At 39.9% G+C, this 26,732-nt stretch overlaps 1 protein-coding gene across 1 annotated transcript; it reads left to right on the plus strand.

Annotated features, from left to right (window-relative positions):
* The first annotated feature begins 12,787 nt into the window (after window positions 1-12,787).
* On the plus strand, window positions 12,788-26,355 carry LOC138893920 (uncharacterized). Its single transcript, XM_070178587.1, has 5 exons — window positions 12,788-13,160; window positions 13,279-13,422; window positions 23,978-24,147; window positions 24,310-24,397; window positions 25,124-26,355. Exons 1-5 carry the CDS (start codon window positions 12,788-12,790, stop codon window positions 26,353-26,355), a joined length of 2,007 nt encoding a protein of 668 aa, XP_070034688.1.
* The last annotated feature ends 377 nt before the right edge of the window (window positions 26,356-26,732 follow it).

The raw sequence follows: 26,732 nt of genomic DNA on the forward strand, positions 1-26,732 counted from the left end.
AAGTACAAATGTCTCCGTATTGATCCTCCAGACTCTACTAAGCTTGCTCATGACTCGTCAGAACTAGGTAACCTAGTGTTCTGATACCAACTTGTCACGACCCTAAATCTCAATCATGGGGTCGTGATGGCACCTAACATCCACGTGCTAGGAAATCCAATGTTAGCTAAAGAATTAACCAAATTTTAACAGTTTAAAAGACGAATAGTAATCATTAATGATTGCTAAACTCTGAAATACATGAATACATACATAAGTAACGTTTTCTATACTAATCCCAGAAATATGGAGTCATAAGTACATGAGCAACTAGATTACTACAAATATAGTCTGAAATGAAATACAATTATCTAAAACTAGATAAACAATAAAACAAGACAGAAGGGGACTTCAAGGAATGCGAACGTTGTGCAGCTCTACCTCAAGTCTCCCAAATGAGTTGGATCTGACCAATCTCCTCTATGACCCGCAAGGACCAACACCGGGATTTGCACAAGAAGTGTAGAAGTATAGTATGAGTACAACCGACCCCATGTACCCTGTAAGTATCGAACCTAACCTCGACGAAGTAGTGACGAGGCTATGACAAGACACTCTATAAACCTGTACAAATAATAATAATAATAATAATATACAACATAAATATAGAGAAAGCAAGTAAACTAGTAAGAACGGACGCAAAGGTCAACTAACAGAGGGCCCCAGAATAACATCATCTCATAACCTCATATCACAATACAGAAATTGAGCACTACAGCTACAAACAGTTACAACACATCATAATATTTATTGCAGCGCGTAACCCGATACTAACATTATCACAATATCTGTTGCGGCGTACAATCCGATCCCAATATTATATCAATATTTATTGCGGTGCGCAACTCGTTCCCATTATCAATTCATTCAATATTGTTGCGGCGCGCAACCCGTTCCTGATATTAACTCACTAACATGAATAGCTCAACACAACCAAATTCTGTAATCTGAACACAAAGGTACTATAGCTATAGAAAATCAATGAACTACAAGTACAAACAGAGAATAACCAATACCTCATACTCACAAACCACGATAATTCATTAATACAAGAATAGCTAAAGGACTAACACAACTGGATATAACATAATAAAGTGCAACAAGTAATGTAATGACAATAAAGTCAAGTAAAGACATGAAGCAATGAAGATATATACTTAATACAGGTAGGAACATATACCAGGTAAGCAGATATTGAGCGAGAAATGAATAAATCGAAACAGGTAACAACTAAATAACGTATAACAAGTAAGGCATGGATACCAAGTAAGGACATGTAGCAATTAAAGCATGTAACAAGATATAACATAGAATAAATAAAGATATAAAGGTGAATAGCCCAACCCACATGCTTTACCCCATGAATATGCATATACACATGTCACCTCACATATACGCCTTCCCCACACATAATTCACGTAACAAATATACCAGCAAGTCCTAATTCCCTCAAGTCAAAGATAAACACGACACTTACCTCTTTCCGCAACCAAATCAATAATCAACCATGGATTTTCCTTTCGAACAAGCCTCCAAGCCAATCAAATTTAACCAAATATCGTTAAAACAATTCAAAATAAGATTTAGAAACTATCCACGTATGAAAAAGGTTTAATTTTGATCATTTTTAATGAAGCCAACAAAAGTCAATCCCGGGCCCGCTTGGTCAAAATCCGAGATTCGAAACAAAATCCGATTACCCATTCACCTTCGTTCCCGGTTATGTGATTTATTTTGAAATCCGACCTCAATTTGAGGTCTAAACCTTAAATTTACAATATCACTAAATTCTACCCCAAACCCCTAATTTCTACCATGAATTTCATAAATTTGATGTTAAAAATTTATGAAAAGTAATGAAAATTGATTGAAAACTAGTTAAAGTTGCTTACTAATGATTTTTGGAAGAATATCTCTCAAGAAAATCACCTCGAGAGTATTTAGGATTGAAATATAGTGTAAAATGAGTTAACTCCCGATTTTCCAATCTTTTATCCACCTTCGCAATTGTGGTATCCACAAATGCGACACACCGATCGCAAATGCGATCAATGCATTAGACTCACTGTAGTTGCAAATGCGACATATTTTATCGCAAATGGGAAGAGCCCACCTTTGCAAATGCGGATAAATGCTTCGTATATGCGAAGGTGTCCTAAATGCGCAGGGGTCGCAAATGCGAATGTCCAACATTCGCAAAAGCGAACCTGCCCTCGCAAATGTGAGGACACCCAACCCAACGCCTTAATCGCAAATGCGATCCATTGACTGCAAAAGCGATCTCGCAAATGCGAGCCAGACCTCGCAAATGCGAGATCTACAGACCCACACTAGCAACAGCTGCTACCAGCCATTCAAAAACTTTCCAAAAACACATACGAAATATTCCCGAGCCCCTCGAGCTCCAAATCGAACATGCACACATATATAATAACATCATACAAACTTGCTCACTACCTCAACTCATCAAAATAACATCAAACAACAAGAATCGATCATCAAAACTCAAGATTTCGACTTAAAACTCAACTTTTGGCCAACTTTCACATAATGTGTCGAAATGCGCTCATATCACTCGGGACCCCAAATACACATGCGTACAAGTCCAAAAATATCAGACGATCCTACCAGAATTATCAAAATACCAATCCGAGGTCGTTTATAAAAAAATGATGACCGTGGTCAACCCAAACATTATTTTAAGTCAAAAATTACTTTTTCATTAAAATTTTACGTAAAGCGATACGGACCATGCACACAAATCAAGAAATATCAAATAAAGTTATGAGAGGTCTCAGAATACTGAAATTAAACCTAGTACTTGCTTAATCACTTGGTGGATATGTGTAAATGATCACTACACTTGTTTTAGCCGTAGTAGTACTTTATTTGTTAAATACTCATCCGTATTTTACTATTTTTCATGTTCTTGTGCACTTTATTGATAAATTATGAACTCATATCCGTGATAAAAACTTTGGCATTATTGCTTGTGATAAAAACTGTTATTATTTCTGTTATACTTTCTATTGCCAGTCTTTGATATATTCCACAGGTTATTTGACTAGTGAGTATCATATGACTTGAACTTCGTCACTAATTCATCGAGGTTAATCCTGATACTTACTGGGTACCAACCGTGGTGTACTCATATTACACTTCTGCACTTTGTGTGCATATTCTTGCGTCTCAGATTTGAGCTACCATTTGTTCATGGTAGATTAGGACCTCGTTTATGTTTACGTACCCTTCAAACAGATGTTCTAATAATTCCTTTTACTGACTTTGTAAATCTAAATCATAGTGATTTATGATTTTTACTACCAGTCCATGGGGTATTGTATTGAATTTTGTTACAATTTTATTAATATGTTGATGATTTCTCATTGTAGTAGCAGTTTATACTGTTTGACTTACCTAACAGATAAGGTTAGATATCATCACGAGTTGATAGAATTTTGGATCCCGGTAGAAAGTCAATTAATTGCGAATGATATCACGTCAAATGATAAAGATAAAGTAATAGAGGAGAGATTGGTATAGCCGTCGGCAGTGGACACTACAATAGTTAAGCAAGTGAAGATATTAAGGACAGTGGAAACTACTTAATTATGTCAATGGTATACTGCATATAGCTGGTTCCCATAATAATACCAAAAGAGAAAGTGTTGTATAGGTAGTGACCACCTTCACTTTTTGTCTATCTTTTTCTTAGTGGAGGAAACTCGTTAACCAAGAAATTGGATGTTCTTTTCATTTTCTTTTATTATTATTATTATTTTGTTTTTTGTTGTTGTTGCTTTTACGCGTGAAATGGCACGTGCATTTGCATGCACTAAAAGGCCAGTGCTGTGCATGCGGCTTTTATTGCCATCTCCACTCCTTTTATTCTTAATCTTTTTGAGATGGAGAGATCCCTGATACATTAGAGTTGTGAACATCTCAAATCCACTGTTTAAATCTTGTAAGAAGTAACAGAATTTCTGGGCGGTGGCTTGGAAAAGTTAAAGACAAAAGAAAGTAGAAGCTATTTAATGTTTGTGTATGTTGTGCACTAAATAAGAATAAAATAGTTTTTGTTAAAAAAATGTAACAAATGTTAAAAAGAATAAGAGCCACATATTAATTAAAGACTTTTGCTTTGTTTGGTATATCGGGAAGTGCTTTAGTTATTTAAGCTATTTATTGTTAATAATTAGTCAAAGTATTGATTAAAATAAAAATTTGCTTGTAGTAAATACTAAATTGACAAAGGGCTAATTAACAAGATCAAATATTCCACCTTTTGGCCTAAAGAATGGTAACATATCCCCCCCCCCCTCTCTCTCTCTCTCTCACACACACACACACACACACACACACACACACACACACACACACACACATATATATATATATATATATATATATATATATATATATATATATATATATATATATATATATATAATATGATCCGGCCGGTCGTTTTTTTGTATCTTAGCCCCGTTTTTCCTATTTAATGCTTTACATATGTGTATTTGTGATTTTGGGACTTGCCTAGATGATTGGTTTGGTTTCGGGGGAGTTTTAGATTGATTTGGGAAACTTAGTCCCTTGCTTGGAGATTTAAGTTGTAAGGGTTGACTGGAGTTTGACTTTTATATAGACAACTCCGGAAAGACATTTTGATGTTCCAGTAGATTCCTATCGTGATTTTGGACTTAGGCGTATGCCCGGATTTGGATTTCGAGATTCCTATGTTGTTTTGGCTGGCGGAAGTTGGAAAGTTAAAGGTTTGGAAGGTTGATATGTTTGACCGAGAGTTGATTTTGTGGATATCGAGTTTGAATTTTTGTTCCGGAAGTTAGAATAGGTCCGTTATGTCATTTGAGACTTGCATGCAAAATTTGAGCTCATTCCAAGTTGATTTGATATAGTTCGGCATGAGTTTTGGAAGTTGAAAGTTCATTAGTTTATTAGGCTTGAATTGAGGTGTGATTCGTAATTTTGATGTTGTTTGGTGTGATTTGAGGCCTCGAGTAGGTCCGTATAATATTTTGGGATTGGTTAGTGTGATTGGACGGGGTCCTGGGGGCCTCGGGTATGTTTCAGATGGGTGTCAGACTATTTCCTCTTATTTTCGACTGCTATTTTGCTGGTGTCTAGTTTTGTTCATCGCAATCGCGACTAATGCATCACATTCGCGGAGATGGAGAAGGTTGTGGCCTTCGTGATCGCGAGCTGGGTGATGCGATCGCGTAGAAGGAAGGCTGGAAGGGGCGTCAGGCCTATGGCCTCCGAGTCCGCGAGGGTGTAATTGCGTTCGCGTAGCCACTATTGAGTGGGGAATCACATTCGCGATTGGGCTGTCGCGTTCACGAAGAAGGTTCAGCAGCTGGGCGAGTTTGTTCTTCGCGATCACGAACGTTGCTCTGCGATCGCGATCTGTATACCTGGGCAGACCTATTGAGCATTTCATTTTGAGGGTTTTGATTATTTTATCACATTTTGAGTTAGAGAGCTCGACTTTGGGCGATTTTGGAGAGAATTTTCACGATTTGGATTGGGTAAGTATTTTTTACTTGGATTTATTCATTATTCATGATTTCAACCTCGATTTTAGTGTTTGATTGATGAATCTAATTGAAGATATTTGGAATTTTAGTAAAAACTTTTCTAAAGTAAAAATTGAGGATTTGAGGGTCGAAATTGGATGAAATACATATATTTGAACTCGTATTCGAATGGGTGTTCGAAATTTATAGTTTTTTAACAGGTTCTAGGAGGCGAGCCCGGGTTGACTTTTTTATTTTTGGTCAAGATCGAAACTTTATTGTTTGAGATTATTTTCTATAGCTTTTATTGATATTATTAAGTTATTTTGGCTAGATTCGAGTCGTTCGGAGGTTAATTCATACGGGAAGGGTTTTTAGAGTACTTATTTGGCTTATTTGAAGTAAGTATCATGCAAAACCTTGTGTGGTGGAATACCCTTTAGGTTCTAGCCCTATTTTTGTTGATTTCTATGATGTGAAAAGTAATGTGTACATGAGGTGGCGAGCGTTTATACTAGTACTATGTGTGGTTTTGACCGGATTAGACCGTATGCTATTAATATGCCTTAATGTGGTAGTAAACTTTATATGAAACATGTTGAAATAACTTTATGACTATTTGATCATGATCATATTGACTTAGCCATAATCATGCTTTATTTGTTGAACACCCCTCCGCTTTTATGATTATTTGTTATGTCCTTGTGCACTATTGTTGAAGGTTGTGAGCTTATATCTCGATGAGACTTGGTATCAATAATGTGATATTGTGGCACTTGCTATTATTATTATTTTGTAGTACCGTGGCACTTGTGGACATGTTGAGCGGATTGAATGGAGGTGTCCGCACGAAATTTCTGTCGTGCGATTTTATCTATTGTTGTGCACGTTGGGAGAATAAAGGATGGGTATATGCATATGTGGCGAAATAAGGGTGACATATCATTGTTATGTGCATATGCAGCGTAATAATGGTGGTATTTTTTATTATTTTATATGATATTTCGAGGTGTCCTTCTTGTTGTGATTGTGTCGAGACGGGGTTGACATTTTATTTACATAGTTGTTTCTGAAAGCTTTCATTTTGTACCTATATGAGTTAATGGTTGTCTTTGACATGTTCACATGCCTCACCTCTATTTGATGTTTTGTGATCAAGGATGGATTTTTACTACACTGAGTTGTTATTGCACGTTCTAAAAGGAACTATTGTTATTGTTTTCAGTTATATTTCTGTTATCGGTTTTCTTTAATATATTCATTGCACAGGTTATTTGTCTAGTGAGTATCAAATGACTTGAACATCGTCACTACCCCACCAAGATTAGTCTTGATACTTACTGGGTAGCGATTGTGGTGTACTCATACTACGCTTCTATATTTTATTTTTGTGTAGATCCAGGTATTTCGGATCGGTTGATCGTGAGTGAGGCATTCTGTACGCTGGAGACTTCAAGGAACCCTGGCACGATCCAACTGTAGGCCTCGGAGTGACCCTCTTATTTTATTTCTACTATTTTACGTATTTTAGACAGTTCTGTATTTTGATATATTCTCATGTATTCAATTAGAGCTCGTGCTCTGTACTACCTAGTTCTAGGGAGTTATGTTGAGTATTGCCGCTTTGTCTTATATTACTTCTATTTTTGCATTAATGTTGAACTCTGTTTCGTTATATCTTACCTAGTTTGGAGACTAGATGCCATCACGATCCTTAAGGTGAGATTTTTGGTTGTGAAAATAAAAATAAAATAAAAATAAAAATATTATATATATGAAGATAATTTTGGTTTCATAACGAGATGGATAGTAACATATAATATTGAGTGTATGAATAAAGTCCCACATGAAATGTTATAATAGCTCGGTCGGTCGTTTCATGTATTATAGCCTCGTTCCCCTATTTATCGCTTCTTCTATGATCATTTGTGGTTATGTGACTTGACAGGATAGTTGGTTCGGTTCTGGGGAAGTATTGGTGTGAATTGATACAGTTAGTCTTAAGGTTGGAGGCTTAAGTTGAAAGAGTTGACCGGTGTTTGACTTTCATATAAACAACTCCGGAACTGAGTTTCTATGGTTCTATTATCTTCGTATGGTGATTTTGGACGTAGGCATATGTCCGGATATTGATTTAGAGGTCCGTAGGTTGGTTTGAGGATTTTTTGTGAAAGTTGGAAAGTTGAAGGTTTGGAAGGTTGAGAGGTTTGATCGAGGGTTGACTTTGTCGATATTGGGTTCGCATTGTAGTTCTAGAAGTTGGAATAGGTCCATTGTGTCATTTGGGACTTGCATGCAAAATTTGAGGTTATTCGGAGTTGATTTGATATGGTTCAGAATTAGTTTTAGAAGTTGAAAGATCATTAGTTCATTAGACTTGAATTGGGTGCGATTCGTGATTTTGATGTTGTTTGATGTGATTTAAATCTTTGAGTAAATTTGAGACGTCTTTTAGGACTGGTTAGTGTATTTGGATGGGGTTCCGGGGGCCTCGGGTGAGATTCGGATGGTTGGCATATCATTTTGGGACTTTGAAGAGATGTTGTTGGGTTCACGTCTGGTGCAACCGCACCTACGAGGATTTGGCTTCCAGTGCGGCCACCTGTGCGCTTTTGCGAGATTGGCCTGACTGGGGGATGGTTGCAGATGCGGAGATGTGTCCGCAGAAGCGGACTCACTTCTACGAGTGATGGTCCACAAGAGCAGAGTTTTCCTAGAGGCTGGGAGAGTGCAGGTGCGAGGTTGATTCCGCATCTACGAGACCGCAGATGCGGTCAAGTGAGCGCAGAAGAAAGAGTGAGAGTAGGGTTGGGAATCTACATGTGCGGAGCGTGGACCGTAGAAGCGGTCACGCAGATGTGATAAAGGGGCCACAGGTGCGCAAGGTCGGGAACTTAAGTGATTTCCGCATAAGCGGATTTTGGACTGCAAAAGCGGCGTCGCAGGTGCGACCTTTTGGACCACAGATGCGGTATCACTGAGCAGAAATATAAATCGAAGGGTTAGAGTGTTTTCTCAGTTTAGGAGATTTGGAACTCGGCCAAGGGCAATTTTTGAGAGGATTTTTGCTACAATTGAAGAGGTAAGTGAAGATTCATCACTTTTATTATTAAATATTTATTACCCATTGACTATTACACCTAGTTTTTGTGAATTTGAAGTTGAATTTTGGGGATTTTAGACTATGTTGTTGGAGAGTAAAACTTGAGGATTTGGGGGTCGATTTGTGGATGGAATCTGATGAAATTAGTATGGTTGGACTCGTAATTGAATGGGTGTTTAGAATTTATGAATTTTAGAGGGTTGCAGGGAGAGGGCCTGGGGTTGACTTTTTGGGTTGACTTTTCGTTTTTGATTAATTGTCATACTTGAAAGCATGTCTAAATTCATGTAATATGAATGAGCAGATTTTGGTAATTATTTTGAGTTACTTATTGCTATTGTCATCATTATATCCATGTCATCGTTTATATTGGTTTTGATTGTCTTCTTCTGCGCTCGTCACTGCTTTTTGCCCAAGGTTAGTTCTGTTACTTATTGAGTATATGGGGTTGGTTGTACTTATACTACGCTCTGCGATGTAACAACCTGGCCGGTTATTTTGAGTATTTTTGCCCCGTTACCTTGTTTATTGCCTCCTCTATGTTATATTATGGTTATTTGACTTGTCAGGGTGATTGGTTTTGGTTTCGGGTGAGTTTCGGAGTGAAATGGGATACTTAGTGCCAAGTTGGAAGCTTAAGTTGAAAGAGTTGACCGGAGTTTGACTTTTGTATAGACGACTCCGGAATGGATTTTTTATGGTTTCGATAGATTTGTATGGTGATTTTGGACTTAGAAGCGTGTTCGAATATTAATTTGGGGGTCCGTAGGTCGTTTTGGCTTGAATTGGCAAAAATTAGAAAGTTGAAGGTTTGGATGGTTGAGAAGTTTGACCGCGAGTTGACTTTATTGATATCGGGGTCAGATTCCGATTACGGAAGTTGGAATAGGTTTGTTGTGTCATTTATGACTTGTGTGCAAAATTTGAGGTCAATCGGAGTTGGTTTGGTATGAATCGACATTAGTTTTGGAAGTTGGATGTTCATGGTTTCAATAGGTATGAATTGGGTTGTGATTCGTAGAATCGATGTTGTTAGATGTGATATTAGGGCTCGAGTAGGTTCTCTATGTGTTTTGGAAATTGATGGTATGCTTGGACGGGGTCCCCGTGGCCCTAGATGTGATTCAGATCTAATCTGGAGTTTATTTTGGACATGGGAGAATTCTGTCCAGCTAAGCGAGGGTTGGGCTGGCAAGCTGTGACCACAGGTGCAGTCATTTTTCCGTAGAAGTGGACTCGCAGAAGCGCAAGCACATATGCGCTTTAGAGTCCGCAGATGTGTTATTTCCTGGGCTTAATGAGAAGATGCACTAGCGAATGATTTTCCGCATTTGTGGAACCATAGAAGCGGTTCTTGGTCCGTAGATGCGGAATCACTGGGCTAAAAGGGGGCATATTGAGAGTTTGTTCCCATTCTTCTGAGTTAGAGACCTCGGTTTTGGGCGATTTTGAGAGAGATTTTCAAGGAGTTGATCGGAGTAAGTGATTTTAACTCGAATTTGATTATTATACATTAATCCATCATTATTCTTACCATTTATTACTGTTTTGAGTTGGAACAATTGGGAAAATTTGTGAAAATTTCATAAGATATATTTTGAGGATTTGAAGGTCGAGTTGAGGTCAGAACTGAATAATTTTAGTATGGTTGGACACGTTATTGAATGGGTGTTTGGATTTTTTAATTTTGGTTAGGTTCTGAGACGCGAGCTCGGGGTTGACTTTTTGATTATCTTTAAAGATTGCAATTTTATTATCCGTAATAGTTTCCTATGGTTTGTATTTATGGTATAAAATTATTTTGGCTAGATTCGAGCCGTTCGAAGTTGGATATTCGCGGAAAAGGCTTACTAGTGGATTGAGTTAGCATGTTTTGAGGTATGTATCCTGCCTTTTTGTGGCAGAATTACCCCTTAGGATTGGTGTTATTTTGTGTTAATTGTGGTATGTAAAAGCCGTGTACACAAGGTGACGAGTGGGTACATGGGCTAAATGTGATAATTGACCGGTTTAAGCTTTGTAGATTCTTTTCATGACTTTTAGCAAATTGTCATAACATGTTATATTCATCATCGTTAATCTACCCCTACATGCTTTACTTGACATTGTTAATACTTGTCTCATTTCTTACTTGTTATTTTCCCTTACATGCGTTGAAATTAATGTTTCCTTATTGCCTTGTATTTAACGGTTGAGTTACCTTACTTGAAGTTGTTATTTCTTGGAATATCTTATTGATTTAGTATTGGTGTTGAAGTTATAAAAGCCGTGATCACATTGAGGCAATGATGTGAATTGTTGAAATACCATTCTTGTTGAGCTATTCACTTTCAGTTGCTATTGTTGAGACTCTTGCACACATTGTGGTTGAGCCACCAGCTATTTATTATGGAAACATTGTTACTGTTGACTTCTTTTGCAAGTTGTGGTATTCGACAGTTGAGGTGCGATTTGTGATATATTTTGATATTGATACACATGCGGTGGTATAAGGTTAGGGGTTGATACACATGAGGTGAAATAAGGTGGGCTTGATACGCATGTTGCTACTAGGGCAGCTACTTGAAGCCACGTGGTGTGATAAGGTGGGCTAAAACGCGGTTAGTTATTTCGGGAAAAATAATTTTTAAAACTAAATGTAAGGCTCCCGCGGTGATATAAGGAAAGATTGTGATTGTGTTTGTGAAATGAGATATGAGGCGGTACCTCAGACGTGATTCTTGTGGTTACCTTTCATTTACATCACATGTGTTCGGTCTACACTGTTTCCTTGGTATTCTTATTAAGTGTTCCTCCCTTGATTCCTTCATTGCCTTAATTTCAATGTAGCTTACCTTGTTGTATTTATTTATTGTATCATTTCATTATTTCCATTATTGTACTGAATCACACCTATTCAGCTTCTTTATTTATTCCAGTAGGTGTCTTGACCTGACCTTGTCACTAATCTACCGAGGTTAGGCCTGATACTTACTGAGTACCGTTGTGGTGTACTCATACTATGCTTCTGCACATCGTTTTGTGCAGATCTAGTTACTTCATACTAGGCTAGGAATCCGTGAGCTGAGCTTTGGATCAGAGACTTCAAGGTACCCGATGTTCGTAGGCCTTGGAGTCACCCTCTGTCTTAGTTTCTATTGCACACTATTATTATAGATATTGATGTTCAGTATACTCGTGTAGATCTTATGACTCGGTCTCACAAGATTTTGGGGTGTTATTGTTAGATGTATTGTGGAGTTCTTTTATGATAGCTGGTTGGGTTAATTTGAAGTTCTTTTATTATATATGTTATTTCTTCATGTGTGTTAGGCTTACCTAGTCTTAAAGACTAGGTGCCGTCACGACATACTACAGAGGGAGATTGGGGTCATGACAAGTTGGTATCAGAGCTCTAGGTTCATAGGTGTTATGAGCTATACGCAGGTTTAGTAGAGTCTTGTGGATCAGTACGGAGGTATCTGTACTTATCATCGAGAGGCTATGGAACTGTTAGGAAACTTCACTTCTTTGTTCCTTATCATGCAAATTTGTTGACTTCGAAATTCTGAGCCTTTGTCTTTCTATTCTTTCACAGATGGTGAGGACACTCACTGCTAGATCCGACGATCAGACACCTACGCCCCATGCTAGAGCCGCGAGAGGCGGGGGCCGAGGCAGAGGCTGAGGAAGGGCACGTGGTGCAACTAGAGCACCTGCCCGAGCTGCGACAGAGGAGCCACCAGTAGCTCCAGTTGGTGGGCAGGCACCTGAGGAGCCTGTTGCCACCCTTGTACTTCAAGAGACCCTCGCACAGTTCTTGAGCATGTTTCGTACTCTAGCTCAGGGCGGGTTGATTCCACTTGCACCCAGCCACCTCTCAGGCTGGGGGAGGAGCTCAGACTCCCACAACACGTACCCCAGATAAGGGAGTCCATGTTGACCAGGTCCCAGAGGTTATACTAGCGCTGCCGGTTGTTCCGGTTCAACCTGAGGTTAGGGCAGCAACATTTGAGGAGGAGCAACTTAGACTCGAGGGGTATAAGAAGTACCACCTTCCTACTTTTAGCAGCCTAGCTATTGAGGATGAATAAGGTTTCTAGAGAAGTGCCACCGTATTCTCCGCACCATGGGTATTGTGGAGTCGAGCGGTGTTGCTTTTATTAGATTCCAGCTATCAGGACCAGCGTATCAGTGGTGGTGGGCTTACGAGGAGGGTAGCCCAGCCGATGTAGCTTTACTCACATGGGCACGATTTTCAGAGATATTCTTGAGAGAGTTTGTTACCCATACCCTTCAGGATGCATGGCGCGCTGAGTTTGCGCAGCTGCGCCAGGGTACCATGACAGTGTTAGAGTATGCTGTCAGATTCAGTGAGTTGTCCAAACATGCACCTGCCTTGGTTTCCACTGTCAAAGAGCGAGTCCGTCGATTTATCGAGGGGCTCAACTATGGATTAGATTCAGCATGGCTTGAGAGTTGGAGACAGATACCCCATATCAGTAGGTGGTAGAGATCGCAAGGAGATTGGAGGGTAAGCGGGGACGTAGAGAGAGGACAGGGAGGCCAAGAGGCCTCAATATTCTGGTGGATATAGTGGTGCCCATGACCTAGTTGCAGCCCGTCATGGTAGAAGATATGTGACCCGTCCAGTTCATTCAACACTTCCAGCTTCTAGTGGTACTCTGGCCAGTTCTAGGTCTAAGGTTGCCCATTATGCACCGCCACTATCTAGTGCACCTCCTGCACAGGATGCTTTCAACGGTCAGTCCAGTCGACCAGGCCCGAGTCTGTTTCAGTAGCCATGTCCTCCAAGAGCTTATTTTGAGTGTGGTGATACTCATCGTATGGTGAGGGAGGAGGGGTGCACTTCCAGCGACTACTCAGGATCCACGTATTCCATAGGGTCCCCATACTTCTAAGGCCATGGTTGCTGCTCCTGTTGTCGCTCCACCTACACAGCCAGCTAGGGGTAGAGGTAAGACGGGTAGGGGTTGCCCTAGAGGGGGAGGCCAGGCCAGATGTTATGCTTTTCTGGGTAGGACGGAGGCGGTTGCATCAGATGCAGTTATCATATGTATTGTTCCAGTTTATCATAGAGATGAATCAGTCTTATTTAATCCAGGCTCTAGTTACTTATATGTATCATCTTACTTTGCTCCGTATTTGGGTATATCTCATGATTCTTTGAGTTCTCATGTTTATGTGTCCACACTTGTGAGAGATTCTATTATTGTTGACCGTGTGTATCGGTCATGTTTAGTTGTTATTGGTGGTTTTGAGACCAAAGTGGATCAATTGTTGCTTAGTATGGTAGACTTTGATGTTATTTTGGGCATTGACTGGTTGTCGCCCTATCATGCTTTTCTTGATTCTCATGCCAAGACGGTGACATTGACTATGCCAGTTTTACTGTGGTTTGATTGGATGGGTACTCTAGATTACATTATTATCAGGGTTGTGTCATTCCTTAAGTCATAGCGGATGGTTGAGAAGGGGTGTGATGCATACCTAGTCTTTATGAGAGATGTCAGTGTTGATACTCCTACTGTTGAGTTAGTTCCGCTAGTGAGAGACTATCCAGATATATTTTCGACAGATCTTCTAGGCATGTCGCCTGATAGGAATATCGATTTTGGTATTGACTTGTTGCCGGGCACTCAGTCCATTTCTAGTCCACCATATCGTATTGCCCCAGCGGAGTTGAAGGAGCAGTTGCAAGAGTTCCTTGATAAGGGTTTCATTCGGCCTAGTGTGTCACCTTGGGGTGCTCTGGTTTTGTTTGTGAAGAAGAAGGATGGTTCTATGCGTATGTGTACTTACTATCGGCAGTTGAACAAGGTTACAGTGAAGACCAAGTACCCATTGTCGTGCATTGATGACTTATTTGATCAGCTACAGGGTGTCAGAGTGTTCTCAAAGATTGATTTGCGGTCAGGTTATCACCACCTAAAGATTCAGGATTCAGATATTCCAAAGACTGCCTTTAGGACTCGGTATGGTCACTAGGAGTTCCTTGTGATGTCATTTGGGTTGAACAACGCCGTAGCAACATTCGTGCACCTGATGAATAGTGTATTCCGGCCCTATCTTGATTCATTCGTCATTGTGTTTACTGACGAGATCTTGGTGTACTACTGCAGCCGGGAGGATCATGAGCAGCATTTGAGGATTGTGCTCGAGACCTTGAGAGAAAAGAAGTTGTATGCAAAATTTTCAAAGTGTGAATTCTGGCTTGATTTGGTGGCATTTTTGGGTCATGTGGTGTCGAGTGAGGGGATCAAGGTAGATCCGAATAAGGTTGAAGTAGTGCAGAGTTGGCCCAGACCGTCTTCAGCTACTAAGATCTGGAGTTTCCTTGGTTTGGCTGGGTATTACCGCCGTTTTATAGAGGGTTTCTCATCTATTGTTGCACCTATGACCAGATTGGCCTAGAAGGGTGCCCCTTTCAGATGGTTCGAGGAGTGTGAGGAGAGCTTTCAAAAGCTCAAGATTGCTTTGACTACAACTCCACTGTTGGTGTTGCCTACGGGTTCGGGATCTTACACTGTGTACTATGATGCATCATGTGTTAGCCTTGGCGCCGTGTTGATGCAAGATGGTAGGGTGATTGCCTACGCGTCTCGATAGTTGAAGACCCATGAGAAGAATTATCCGGTCCATGACTTGGAATTGGCAGCTATTGTTCGCCCCTTGAAGATTTGGCGGCACTATTTGTACGATATCCCTTGTGAGGTCTATACCGACCACAAGAGTCTACAATATTTGTTCAAACAGAAGGATCTTAACTTGAGGTAGCGGAGATGGTTAGAGTTGCTTAAAGACTATGATACCACTATTTTATATCATCCCAGGAAGGCCAATATGGTGGTCGATGCCTTAAGTCGAAAGGCGGAGAGCTTGGGCAGTTTAGCATATCTACCAGCACTAGAGAGGCCACTAGCCATAGATGTTCAGGCCTTGCCCAACCAGTTTGTTAGATTGGATGTTTCTAAGCCCAATCGGGTTCTGGCTTGCGTGGTTACTCGGTCTTCTTTATATGATCGCATCAGAGAGGGTCACTATGACGACCCTTATTTGCTTGTCCTTAAGGACACGATACAACACGGTGATGCCAAGGAGGTTTCTATCGGAGATGACAGTGTGTTGCGTATGCACGGCTGATTATGTGTGCCTAGTGTGGATGGGTTACGTGAGTTGATTCTTCAGGAGGCCCACAGTTTGCGGTACTCCATTCATCCGGGTGCCGCTAAGATTTATCAGGATTTGAGACAACACTATTGGTGGAGGATAATGAAGAAGGACATAGTGGAGTATGTAGCTAGATGCCTAAATTGTCAGCAGGTGAAGTATGAGCACTAGAGGCCAAGAGGTTTGCTTCAGAGACTTGAGATTCCCGAGTGAAAATGGGAGTGTGTTACCATGGACTTAGTTGTTGGGCTCTCACGGGCTTAGAAGAAATTTGATGGTGTATGGGTGACTGTGAATAGGTTGACCAAGTCGGCTCATTTCATTCCGGTGGTGACTACCTATTCTTTAGAGCAGCTGGCCCAGGTCTATATCTACGAGACTATCTGACTTCATGGCATACCGGTATCCATAATCTCTGACCTGGGAACGCATTTTACATCGCATTTTTGGAGAGCTTTCCAGCGTGAGCTAAGCACACAGGTTGAGTTGAGTAAAGCATTCCACCCCTAGATGGACGGATAGTCCGAGTGCACCATTCAAATATTGAAGGATATGCTTCGTGCCTGTGTTATGGATTTCTGGGGTTCTTGGGATCAGTTCTTGCCGCTTGTAGAGTTTGCCTACAACAACAACTACCAATCGAGTATTTAATTGGCTCCCTATGAGGCCCTATATGGGAGGTGTTATCGTTTCTAGTTTTTTGGTTTGAGCCGGGAGAGGCTAAGTTATTAGGCACAGATTTGGTTCGAGATGCCTTGGAGAAGGTCAAGTTGATCCAGGATGACTGCCCAATCTAGAAAGAAGGGTTATGTGGATCAGAAGGTTGTGATGTCACATTCATGGTTGGAGAGCGAGTCTTGCTCCAGGTTTCACCTATGAAGAGTGTGATGAGGTTCGGGAAGAAGGGCAAGTTGAGCCCTAGGTATATCAGACCTTTTGAGATTCTTGATAGGATTGGTGAGGTGGCCTACAAGCTTGCATAGCCACCTAGTCTATCTGCAGTTCATCCGGTGTTCCATGTTTCCATGCTTCAGAAGTATCATAATGATCCGTCCCATGTGTTAGATTTTAGCTCAGTCCAATTGGATAAGGGTTTGTCTTATGTTGAGGATCCGGTGGCCATCTTAGACATGCAGGTCCAAAAGTTGAGGTCAAAGAGCGTTGCTTCAGTGAAGGTTCAGTGGAGGGGTTAACCAGTCGAGGATGCGACCTGGGAGACCAAGCATGATATACATAGCCATTATCCTAATCTTTTCACCACTTTAGGTATGTCTCTATACTCATTCGAGGACGAATATTTGTTTAAAGGGGAGGGGGAGGGATATAATGACCCGACCAGTCGTTTTGAGTATTTAGCTCTGTTCCCCTATTTATTGCCTCCTCTATGTTATATTGTGGTTATGTGACTTGCAGGGGTGGTTGGTTTTGGTTTTGGGTGAGTTTCAGAGTGAAATGAGACACTTAGTCCCAAAGTTGGAAGCTTAAGTTGAAAGAGTTGACCAGAGTTTGACTTTTATGTAGACGACTCCGTAATGGAGTTTTGATGGTTCCGATAGTTTACTATGGTGATTTTTGACTTAGGAGCGTGTTCAGATATTGATTTGGAAGTTCGTAGGTCGTTGTGGCTTGAATTGGCAAAAATTAGAAAGCTAAAGGTTTGGAAGGTTGAGAAGTTTGACCGGGAGATGACTTTATAGATATCAGGGTCGAATTCTGATTCTCGAAGTTGGAATAGGTTTGTTGTGTCATTTATGACTTGTGTGCAAAATTTGAGGTCAATCGGAGTGGGTTTGTATAAATCGACATTAGTTTTGGAAGTTGAATGTTCATGGTTTCAATAGGTGTGAATTAGAATGCGATTCGTAGAATCGATGTTGTTTGATGTGATTTTAGGCCTCGAGTAGGTTCGCTATGTGTTTTAGAACTTGATGGTATGCTTTGACGGGGTCCTGGGGGACCCGAATGTGATTCAGATTGAATCCGGAGTTTTATTAGGATTTAGGAGAAATCTATCCAGCTAAGGTTCTGGTGCAATCGCACCTACGCACCTTGGGCTACAGGTGCGGCACCGCAGTAGCCGCTTGTGAGTCGCAGAAGTGAGGGTTGGCCTGACAAGCTGTGACCGCAGGTGCAGTCATTTTTTCTGCAGAAGTGTACGTGTAGAAGCGCAAGCGCAGTTGCGCTTTTAAGTCCGTAGATGCGATATTCCCTGGGCTTAATAAGAAGCCACACCTATGATTGATTTTCCGCAGGTGTGGAGCCGCAGAAGCAGTTCTAGGTACACAGATGCAGAATCACTTGGCTAAAAGGGGCCAGATCGGGGGTTTGTTCTCATTCTTCATCTTTTGAGTTAGAGACCTCGATTTTGGGCGATTTTGAGAGAGAGCGTCAAGGAGTTGATCGGGGTAAGTGATTTTAACTCGGATTTGATTATTATACATGAATCCATCATTGTTTTTACCATTCAATTAGTATTTTGAGTTGGAAAAATTGGGAAAAATTGTGAAAACTTCATAAGCTATATTTTGAGGATATGAAGGTCAATTTGAGGTCGGAATTCATTAATTTTTGTTGTTGGACTCGTTATTGAATGGGTGTTCGGATTTTGTAAGTATGGTCGGGTTCCAAAACACGAGCCCGGGGTTGACTTTTTGAGTCGACATTTTGATTTTCTTTAAACATTGTAACTTTATTATCCGGAATAGTATGCTATGGTTTGCATTTATGGTATAAGGTTATTTTAGCTAGATTTGAGCCGTCCGGAGTTGGATATTCACAGAAAAGGTTTACTAGTGGATTGAGTTAGCGTGTTTTGAGGTAAGTATCTTGCATAACTTTGTGTGGGTGAATTAGCTCTTAGGATTGGTGTTGTTTTGTGTTAATTGTGGTACATGAAAGACGTGTACGCAAGGTGACGAGTGGATACACCGGTTAAATGTGATAATTGACCGGTTTAAGCTATGTAGATTCTTTTCGTGCGTTTAATCGAATTGTCATAGCATGTTATATTCATCATCGTTAATCTACCCTTACATGCTTTACTTGACATTGTTAATACTTGTCTCATCTCTTACTTGTTATTTTCCCTTACATGCTTAGTTGAAGTGACCGTTTCCTTGTTGCCTTGTTAAATATTTAACTATTGAATTTCCTTACTTAAAGTTATTATTTCTTGGAATATCTTATTGATTGAGTTTTGGTGTTGAAGTTGTAAAAGCCATGATCACATTGAGGTAAAGTTGTAAATTGTTGAAATACCTTTCTTGTTGACCTATTCACTTTTAGTTGCTATTATTGCTTGCACACATTGTGGTTGAGCCATTGGCTATTTATTATTAATACATTGTTATTGCTGACTTCTTTTGCATGTTGTGGTATTGGGCACTTGAGGTGTGATTTGTGATATGCTGTGATGTTGATACGCATACAGTGGTATAAGGATATGGGTTGATACGCATGCCGTGGGATAAGGTGGGCTTGATACACATATTGCTAGTAGGGGAACTACTTGAAGCCAACTGGTGTGATAAGGTTGGCTAAAATGTGGGTAGCTATTTCAAAAAAAAATAATTTTTAAAACTAAATATAAGGCTCCCGTGGTGATATAAGGAAAGATTGTGATTGTGTTTGTGAAATGAGATATGAGGCGGTACCTCAGACGTGATTCTTGTTGTTACCTTTCATTTACATCACCCGTGTTCAGTCTGCACTGTTTTCATAGTGTTTTTATTATGTGTTCCTCCCTTGATGCCTTCATTGTCTTAATTTCGGTGTAGCTTATCTTGTTGTATTTTTTATTGTATCATTTCCTTGTTTCCATTATTGTACAGTACCTCACCTATTCAGCTTCTTTATTTATTTTAGTAGGTGTCTTGACCTGACCTCGTCACTACTCTACCGAGTCTAGGATTGATATTTAACGGGTACCATTATGGTGTACTCATATTATGCTTCTGCACATCTTTTTATGCAGATCCAGGTACTTCATACCAGGCTAGGCATCCCTGAGTTGAGCTTTGGATATGACACATCAAGGTATACCTGCCGGCGTTCGCAGGCCTCAGAGTCACCCTCTGTCTTAGTTTCTATTTCATACTCTTATTATAGATATTGATGTATTAGGGATGTTCAGTATATTCGTGTAGAGCTTATAACTCGGTCTCACTAGATTTTGGGGTGTTATTGTCAGTTGTATTATGGAGTTCTTTTATGATACTTGGTTGGGTTAATTTGATGTTCTTTTATTATATATGTTATTTCTTCATGTGTGTTAGGCTTGCCTAATCTTAGAGACTAGGTGCCATCATAATATCATACGGAGGAAGATTGGGGTCGTAACAAGTTTATGAGCAGATCCAGGTACATCTGTACGTGGTGATTGCTAGATCCGTGTTGGTGCCAGTATTTGGAGACTTCGAGGTAGCTGCTATGACGTCCGCAGACCTTGACTCTCTTTCCTTTATTTTTTTGTTACTGTTCTATTATTCACACAGTTGTACTACGGATTTGGTTTATATTCTGATGCTCAATAGTGCTCATATACTCATTGACACTAGATTTTGGGGATGGTTGTATCAATATTGTTACTATTTTCGTTAGATAATTATGATATTTTTGCTATTAAATTTATTAAACCATATTTATTCAAATGCTTAGTTATTTTGTGAATTGTTGGCTGGCCTAGTATGAAGTGTTAGGCACCGTCGTGGCTCGGGTGGGGGTTGGGTTATGACAAAAGTAGAAACGAAAAGTAACTTACTTATAAGGTGTTATATACTCTTAATTTTGGAAAATAAACGTATGAGTTTGACCCAAATCAGACAATATCACATCATATTGATAAGTGTATTTTTAATCTGTTTTAACCCAATAATTATATAAGTTATAAAGGAAAAAACAACTTTAACTTAGTGTACTTGAGTTTTCGCTCAAATGTGACTAACTAATAAAACAATGAAGTTCCTGGCACAATTTCAGGAAACGTCTTTTTTCATTATCCAATTTGCTTATCATATTTCATTTCCTACCGAAAGAGTTAAGTGTCTTGGTGTCCTATTCAGGGCCGGCTCAAGGTCAAAGCTAATAAGGTAATGGACTTAGGCCCCCAAATTAGTGAGATCTCATTTTTTTAAAGTTAATTTTATAATTAAATTTTTGAAAAAGTAACGAATGTTTTAAATAAAAATTATAAGATTTTTATGTAAGAAGTGATTAAATAGTGTCCATTTAGTAATTTATATTTTATCAACAATATACTTTTTCTTTTTTCTCTAGCCCCATATTAAAATTTATACTTTGTACATTCTTTTCTTTTCCATATTAAACTCTATATTCTCTCAAAATTAACACAGAGAACATTGAATAGATTAAATTGCACATACTTTTTTATTCTTTCTCAAGTTATTAAGCGTTAGAGCAATGAAATTTTATTTTAATACCAAGTAATCCAGCTTCTAGAATCATGCTTTATTATTTTCACCGTCTATTATCTTTCTCTTTTATTTTGACATTTGTTATTTTTACCTAATATAGGTATTGTTTTTATATTTTATATTATTTGGAATTTTAATTTGTCAACTAAAAAATATTAATGAGATTACTTAATTACACAATTAAAAAAAAAAGAGAAAGAGGGATTGAAAAGTTAATACAACCTAACATGGAGCTCTTTAAAACAATATTTCAAAGAAAGAATAAATAGATTGACTGTATTGTCAATTGATAAAGAATTATTAGAAGAAATTGATTTTAGAAGAATTATTAACCATTTTGTATCTCAAACAAGTTAGAAAACTAGACTTTACATAAAAAAAAAAAAAAGGTCTTTAAATAATGTTTGTCTTTAAGCCCCCTAACGTATTAAGACGTCCTTGTGTAACAACCCGACCGATAGTTTTCTGTAATTGCACACAGTTTCCCCTTTTGATGCTTCCCACATGCGTGTTTATGGTTTTATGACTTGCGGGGTTGGTTAGTTTAGTTCCGGGAAGCTTTCGGGTTGATTCGGACCCTTTGATTCTTGACTTAGAAGCTTAAATTAGAAATATTGACCTAACTTTGCCTTTTGAGAAAACCACCCCGGAACGGTATTTTGATGATTCCATAGCTTCGTATCGTGATTTCGGACTTGGGCGTATGCCCGGAATTGATTGCAGAAGTCCATAGGTTGAATTGAGTTGTTTTGCTGAAATTTGGCAATTTGAAGTTGAAAAGTTTGACCGTAGGTTGACTTTTAGCTATCGAGCTTGGAATCTGATTTTGGGACTTGGAATGGGTCCGTTATGCTATTTAGAAATTTTCTGCAAAATTTGATATCATTTGCAGTTGATTTGATTGCTATTTAGAACATGCTTTGATTGCTACATGTCCTTACTTGTTATCCATGCCTTACTTGTTATCTGTCATTTAGTTATTACCTGTTTTGATTTATTCATTTCTCGCTCAATATCTGCTTATTACCTGTTATATGTTCCTACCTGTATTAAGTGTATATCTTCATTACTTCATGTCTTTAGTTGACTTTATTGACATTACATTACTTGTTGCACTTTATTATGTTATATCCGGTTGTGTTAGTCCTTTAGCTATTCTTTTATTAATGAATTATCGTGGTTTGTGAATATGAGGTATTGATTATTCTCTGTTTGTACTTATAGTTCATTGATGTTCTATAGCATTAGTACCTTTGTGTTCAGATTACGGAATTTGGTTGTGTTGAGCTGTTCATGTTAGTAAGTTGATATCGGGAACGAGTTGTGCGCCCCAACAATATTAAAATTAATTGATAATGGAAACGGATTGCACACCGCAATAGATATTGATATAATATTGGAATTGGATTTTACGCCGTAACAGATATTGTGATAATGTTGGTATCGGGTTGCGCGCTGCAACAAATATTATGATGTGCTGTAACTGTTTGTAGTTGTAGTGGTCAATTTTTGTATTGTGATATGAGGTTATGAGATGATGTTATTCTGGGGCCCTCTGTTAGTTGACCTTTGAGTCCGTTCTTACAAGTTTACTTGCTTTCTCTATATTTCTGTTGTATATTATTATTATTTGTATATGTTTATAGTGAGTGTCTTATCATAGCCTCATCACTATTTTGTCGAGGGTAGACTCGACACTTACAAAGTATATGGGGTCGGTTGTACTCATACTATACTTCTGCACTTCTAGTACAGAATCCCGGTGTTGGTCCTAGCGGGTCATAAAGGAGATTTCTCGTCTCCAACTCATTCAGGAGGCTTGAGGTAGAACTGCATAATGTTCGCATTCCATGAAGTCCCCTTCTGTCTTGTTTTACTATTTATCTAGTTTAAGATAATTGTATTTCATTTCTGACCATATTTGTAGTAATGTAGTTACCCATGTACTTGTGACTCCATATTTCTGGGATTAGTATAGACATCGTTACTTATGTATGTATTCATGTATTTCAGAGTTTATCAATCGTTAGTTAAACTATTAAAATTTGGTTAATTCTTTAGCTAATGTTGGCTTGCCTAGCACATGGATATTAGGCGCCATCACGACCCCATGATTGGGATTTTGGATCGTGATAAGTTGGTATCCGAGCACTAGGTTGCCTAGTTCTGACGAGTCATGAGCAAGCTTAGTAGAGTCTGGAGGATCGGTACGGAAACATCTGTACTTATCTTCTAGAGGCTATAGGGATTTTTGAAATTTCACTTCTTTCTTACTCTGTCATGCGACATTATACTATCCCTGTAGTTTGAATCATTTTGTTTTGGTTCTCTCACAGATGGTGAGGAAACGTACAACATCCATAGTTGAGCCAGAGCCGGAGCCCTAGGTTGCAGCCACTACCAGGGGTAGAGGCCGAGGCAGAGCTAGAGGTAGAGCTCAGCCTACAGCCCATGCAACAGCACCTATTGTAGAGCCTCAAATCGTGTAGGGGGAGGAGATCCCTGTTCCAGTTGCGCCAATTGGACCAGCTCAGGTCCCTGAGGGGTTCATTGCCACCCTCGTACTTCAGGATGCTCTAGCCTGCCTGGTGGGTCTTATGGAGAGTGTGGCTCAGGCCACTCAGGCTGGGGGGGAGCCTAGACTCCCACTACTCACACTCTAGAGCAGGTGGCTCACGGATATCTGACTCTGGTAGTTCCAGCAGTTGGAGCAGTTCATCCTGTTATTGCTACACAGTCCGGGGAAGGTGCCGCGATGTCATCAGAAGCACTGAAGAGGTTGGACAGATTCACCAAGCTATTTCCTATTCATTTTGGTGGTACACCATCTAAGGACCCTCAGGATTTTTTGGACCCTTGCCATGAGGTACTGCGCATCATGAGTATAGTGGAGTCCAATGGAGTCAACTTTGTAGTGTTTCAGATATGTGGTTCTTCCAAGAGATGGTGGCACGAGTATATTCGGGATAGGCCAACACATTTACCTCCACTCACTTGGGATTAGTTCTCACAACTATTCTTGGAGAAGTTCATCCCCTTCACTCAGAGAGATGATCTACGCAATCAGTTTGAGTGCCTACGACAAGGTAGCATGACTGTTACTAGTATAAGACCAGGTTTGTGAATCTATCACGCCATGGATCTATCCTGATCCATATTGAGATGGATATGATAAGGAGATTTATAGATGGCCTTAGTTTTGGTATCAAGTTGCAGATGGCCAGAGAGACTAGGGATGATATTTCCTTTACTTAGGTTGTGGAGAAGCTAGGCGGATCAAGAGGATTTGTGGTCAGGTTAAAGAGGCACTATTTGAGAAGAGGCCTCAGCATTTAGGTGGTTTTAGTGGTGCCTCGTCTGGAGAAAACGGTTCATTTGGTAGAGGTCATCCTATCAGGCGCGTTTAGTTAGCACTGCATGAGTCTCATAGTCCTTCAGGTGGTCACGATGCGTATGTGTCTAGTTTGAGTAGACAGCATTTAGTGCACCTTTAGCTCCTATTAGTGCACCACCAATATAGAGTTACTACCGTGGTCCTTCGGGTCATCGAGGATCGTCTCGAACTCAACGGTTATGCCAGCCGTGGGGTTGCTTTGAGTGCGGCGATGCAGGTCACATTAGGAGGTACTATCCAAGATTAAGGAGTAGCATACTATAGTAGGGTACTCGTGCCATGATTCTGGCACCAGTTGCTCCACCACCCGCTTAGCCAACTAGAGGCGGGGGTCCAGCAGTCCGAGGTAGTGGTTAGGCCATTAGAGGTGAAGGCCAGTTAGTTAGAGGTCATCCAAAAGGTAGAGGTTAGAGTGGTGGGACTCAGCCCCGTTTCTATACATTCCCAGCTAAACCTAAGGCAGAGTCGTCTGATACGGTCATCACAGATATTATTCCAGTTTACCATAGAGATGCATCAGTTTTATTTGATCCAGGTTTCACGTATTCGTATGTGTCACCTTATTTTGCTTCATATTTGGATATTTCTCGTGATTCATTGAGTGGTCTTATTTATGTTTCTACCCCTGTAGGGGATATGATTGTGGTAGACCGTGTTTCTCGCTCGTGCATCATCTCTATCGGGGGTTATGAGACTAAGGTGGACCTTCTGTTACTCAACATGGTGGATTTTGATGTGATTTTGGGAATGAATTGGTTGTCGCAATATCACTCTATCTTAGATTGTCACGCCAAGATTGTGACATTTTCCATGCCAGGTTTGCCTCAATTTGAGTGGAGAGGGACTCTTGGTCATTCCACTAGCAAGGTCATTTTATATGTCGAGGCTCGACGTATGGTCGAGAAGGGGTGTCTAGCATATTTGGCCTATATTCGTGATTCTAGTGCTGAGGTTCCTCACATGGATTCGGTTATGGTTGTGCGTGAGTTTCCAGAGGTATTTCCTACAAACTTGACAGGCATGCCATTTGATAGAGATATCGACATTTTCATTGACTTGGTTCTGGGCACTAAGCCCATTTCTATTCCACTGTACCATATGGCCCCATTTGAGTTGAAAGAATTAAAGGAGCAACTACAGGATTTTCTTGAGAAAGGATTCATTAGACCTAGTGTCTCGCCTTGTGGTGAACCAATGATGTTTGTAAAGAAGAAAGAAGAGTCTATGAGGATATGCATTGACTACAAACAACTAAACAAGGTCACTATCAAGAACAAGTATCCGATACCGAGGATTGATGACTTATCTGATCAACTTCAGGGCTCTAAGGTGTTTTTGAAGATTGATTTAAGGTCTGGCTACCATCAGTTGAAGATTAGGGTATCAGATGTCCCTAAGATAACTTTTTGGACTCGGTATGGTCACTACGAGTTCTTAGTGATGTTATTTGGCTTGACCATTGCCCCAACAACCTTTATAGATTTGATGAATCAGGTGTTCAAGCCCTATCTAGATTCCTTTGTGATTATCTTCATTGACGATATCTTGGTTAACTTCCGCAGTCGAGAGGAGCATGAGCAGCATTCAGAATCTGAGAGATCATTGGTTATATGCCATGTTTTCAAAGTGTGTGTTCTGGTTGGATTCAGTTGCCTTTTTGGGCCATGTTGTATCTTCTAAGGGCATCAAGGTGCATCCTAAGAAGATTGAGGCAGTTCATAATTGGCCTAGACCTACTTCAGCTACAGAGATTCAGAGCTTCTTGGGTTTGGCGGGTTATTATCATTGGTTTGTGGATGGCTTTTCATCTATCTCAACCTCATTGACCAAGTTGACCTAGAAGGGTGCTCTTTTTAGATGGTTCAACGAGTATGAGTTGAGCTTTCAGAAGCTCAAGAATGCATTGGCTACAGCCCCAGTGTTGGTTTTGCCTACATGTTCAGTGTCTAACACCGTGTATTGTGATGCATCATGTATTAGGCTTGGCGTGGTGTTGATGCAACATCGTAGGGTGATTTTCTATGCGTCTCGCCAGTTGAAGGTTCATGAGAAAAATT

This window comes from Nicotiana tomentosiformis, chromosome 6 (assembly GCF_000390325.3).
Source record: "Nicotiana tomentosiformis chromosome 6, ASM39032v3, whole genome shotgun sequence".
Lineage (NCBI taxonomy): Eukaryota > Viridiplantae > Streptophyta > Magnoliopsida > Solanales > Solanaceae > Nicotiana > Nicotiana tomentosiformis.

What these genes read in the sequence shown, in the direction of transcription:
- LOC138893920 (XM_070178587.1), top strand. Translation starts at nt 12,788, where the DNA reads ATGGGTATTGTGGAGTCGAGCGGTGTTGCTTTTATTAGATTCCAGCTA. An exon ending in GAGACAGATACCCCATATCA is followed by an intron (nt 13,161 to 13,278) that starts GTAGGTGGTAGA and finishes ACCTAGTTGCAG; the next exon opens with CCCGTCATGGTAGAAGATAT. An exon ending in TGTTACTAGTATAAGACCAG is followed by an intron (nt 24,398 to 25,123) that starts GTTTGTGAATCT and finishes ATACATTCCCAG; the next exon opens with CTAAACCTAAGGCAGAGTCG.